Source organism: Austrofundulus limnaeus, unplaced genomic scaffold (genome assembly GCF_001266775.1).
Source record: "Austrofundulus limnaeus strain Quisiro unplaced genomic scaffold, Austrofundulus_limnaeus-1.0 Scaffold392, whole genome shotgun sequence".
Classification (NCBI taxonomy): Eukaryota; Metazoa; Chordata; class Actinopteri; order Cyprinodontiformes; family Rivulidae; genus Austrofundulus; species Austrofundulus limnaeus.
This window is the reverse complement of record NW_013952794.1, coordinates 492,552-495,554: the sequence shown is the minus strand read 5'-3', so window position 1 is coordinate 495,554 and position 3,003 is coordinate 492,552. Positions and strand designations below refer to the sequence as shown.

The 3,003-nt window shown below is 32.9% G+C and overlaps 1 protein-coding gene across 1 annotated transcript; it reads left to right on the top strand.

Annotated features, from left to right (window-relative positions):
* The first annotated feature begins 488 nt into the window (after window positions 1-488).
* LOC106528613 (olfactory receptor 6Y1-like) lies at window positions 489-1,400 on the top strand. The gene has a single exon (XM_014023825.1). The coding sequence runs from the start codon at window positions 489-491 to the stop codon at window positions 1,398-1,400; it is 912 nt and encodes a 303-aa protein (XP_013879279.1).
* Window positions 1,401-3,003: the final 1,603 nt, after the last annotated feature.

Sequence of the window (3,003 nt, the reverse complement as noted above, 5' to 3'; positions counted from 1 at the left end):
AATCCTAAAAAAAAGGATCAGATCTCTTTAATCCTAAAAAAAAGGATCAGATCTCTTTTTTTAACTCCATACCCTAGTGTGTGTGTATTCTAAGCTGCAAAAGGTAGTGCACCTTAGTGCGAAAGACCTTGAACATTCGTTCCTCCATGTTTGCTATGTGTCTCTCTCCGAACGGATGTTCTAAACTACAAGTTCCTAGTTTGTGTTCATCACTGACAATGGCAATAAAGCTGATTCTGAGGAAACAGATCAACAGTATGACTGGGCTCCAGAGATTAGATCTTTAGAGGCAGACAGAATCTAACAAAAAAAAAATTTCCACGCACAAATACTTCAGTTTGTATGACTTGTGGATGATAAAACACCAGGTTGACGGTCATTAATTTCAAGATAAGAAAGGCTCACACTGCATTATAGATATTTGTGATGTTGAAGACATTTTCTTTTCAATGAATGTACAACTGCTGTAGTTTATTAAAAAAACATTAATGGATAATGAGGGAAATATTTCCTACATAACTCTGTCTGGGTTTGTGGAACTGAACAAATACAGGTATTTGTATTTTACTATTATGATTGTTGTATATATTTTGATAATCTGCAGTAATTTTGTTATTGTGTATCTGATTGTGTCAAACAAAAGCCTCCATGAACCCATGTACATCTTTATAGCAGCTTTGTTATTTAATTGTGTTCTTTATAGCATCACTGTTTACCCAAAGCTTCTGATTGACTTTTTATCTGAAAAACAGACTATATCATATTCAGCTTGTCACTTCCAGTTTTTCATGTTTTATACTGTAGGTTGMACAGAGTTCATGCTGTTAGCAGTCATGGCTTTTGACAGATATGTTTCTATATGTAAGCCTCTCAGATACCAAARTATTATGACAAAAACCACAGTGAATATATTTCTGATTCTAGCCTGGTTCTTTCCTGCTTGTCACATTACAGTACAGACAATCCTCAGTACAAAAGCTAAAATGTGTAACTTAAGGTTAAGAGGAATACTTTGCAACAATGTCATTTATTCAGCTCATTGTGTGAAATCAGGACCAATTGCTATTTTTGGGGTTGTTGCTTTACTAAATACTGTATATCTTCCTATGCTTTTTACAGTTTTTACATATGCAAAGATTATTGTAATATCCTATAAAAAGTCTAAAACATTAAGGAAAAAAGCTGCTGAAACCTGCATACCTCACCTGTTAGTTTTAATCAGCTACTTTTGTTTGATGTTATATGATGTGATTGTAGCTCGACTGGAGTTTGATTTACCCCAAACTGTTCGCTTTATAATGACATTACAAKTAWTTTTATATCATCCTTTGTTTAATCCATTCATATATGGGATTAAAATGAAGGAAATTTCAAAACATGTTATTAAAATGTTTTATTAAGGCAAAGTCTGATGCYAAGAAAATGGGTCCATGGTTCCTTCTTATCCATTGTGGAAAGGAATCATATTAGTTCAAGCCTTTTTTAAACCYTATGGTAATCTTGTATTTGTTTTAGCTCAGTTTTCTTAGAAGTTTAAACACAAAGTGAGAGAGCTGGAGTCATTAATTTGAGCAAGATGTTGACCTTATAATTAGAGAAACATAACCAGAGTGTAAAGCTAATGCTTATTGTATTGTTTCATTTTCATATTGTACTTCTGCAAATTATTCTTCAGTTCTGTTATAATTGTTTTATTACATCATATTATCGAGTAGAAAAATRTGTGATTGTTTAATGGTTCCAAAAAAAACCCCACTTAGATATCACTTAGCAATCAAAAAAATACAGTGTGTCATGAAAATCTTTATTTACCCAAAACAGAAACATGGTCCAAAAARAAAAAGTACTCCATGAATGGTCAATCAGGATTTATTGCAATTGTAAGACACACATCATGTCACAKAGGGCAGTGGTACATGTGCGCCATGAGGCAGTTTCAAACACACACATTTGTACAGTATGTTATCCAAACWGACAAGAAACATCTTTCCTGGTGCTGAAACTGGGCCAAGAAGAGAATGATGTTTGATAAACAACAACAAGAATGATTACCTCTAAACAGATATCATCCTGATCTTAAAARARTTTGTCRGAGAGAAAACAGAAGATGAAGAGGGAAATTATATTATAAAACATCATGACATTTTAAGGTATACAAAAGAAGTCACTGATGCTTGGCCTGAGAAGAATGTAGGACTTTAAAGGATCAGTTATTTTTCCAAACAACTCCTTCCTTTTGATCAAATATTGATCACTAAAATAAGTTTGGATAAATAATTTGTCATTTCAAAATTTTGAAATAAGTCTTGGTCTAAACAAGTCATAAGTGAATGAAATAATCAAGGAAACTGACTTTGACCCCAGGCCTCTGATGGGCCTTCAAAGGGACAAAAACGCTGTTCCACTCTGAACTGAATCTAGGCCACCTCAGGTCACCTTAACTTGTCAAAGAGACATTCTCTTTATCTTAACCAGATAATAAACAGAATAATCGTCTTTTCGTGTGATTTATTGTTCTCTTAACTGAAAGTTGTTATGCATTTTGATAATCAGAGAATGTTTATCAAAGTTACAGGAGAAAAGAGGACAGATCTCTTTTCTCAGTATGATTTCAACTATGTATGAATTTTCTGTGCAAAAATCTTATTTAACTAAACTAATCTGTGTGGTTTAAAMTTGATGAAAAATGTTTTYTTTGTCWGAATCATGTTTGCAAATGTTTTGAATTTGAAGCAATTTGTTGTTTCAGTTATGTTTTTAAAGAAGTTCTTATCAGATAACTAAACAGGTCTTGAAATGTTTGTTTCTTAACCACACAGAAGCAATAATCTTTGTTTAGCTTCAAGAGGCGACAGCGAGACTCTTTTTTTGTGAAGAGAAAATAGAGAGAGAGAAAAACAGAGAGAAGTAATTAGAAAGACAGAATGATTGAAATAGCGATTAGAAGTATATTAAATATACACCAACAAAACACAGGACCACACAACCAACATCTGTCCGCTC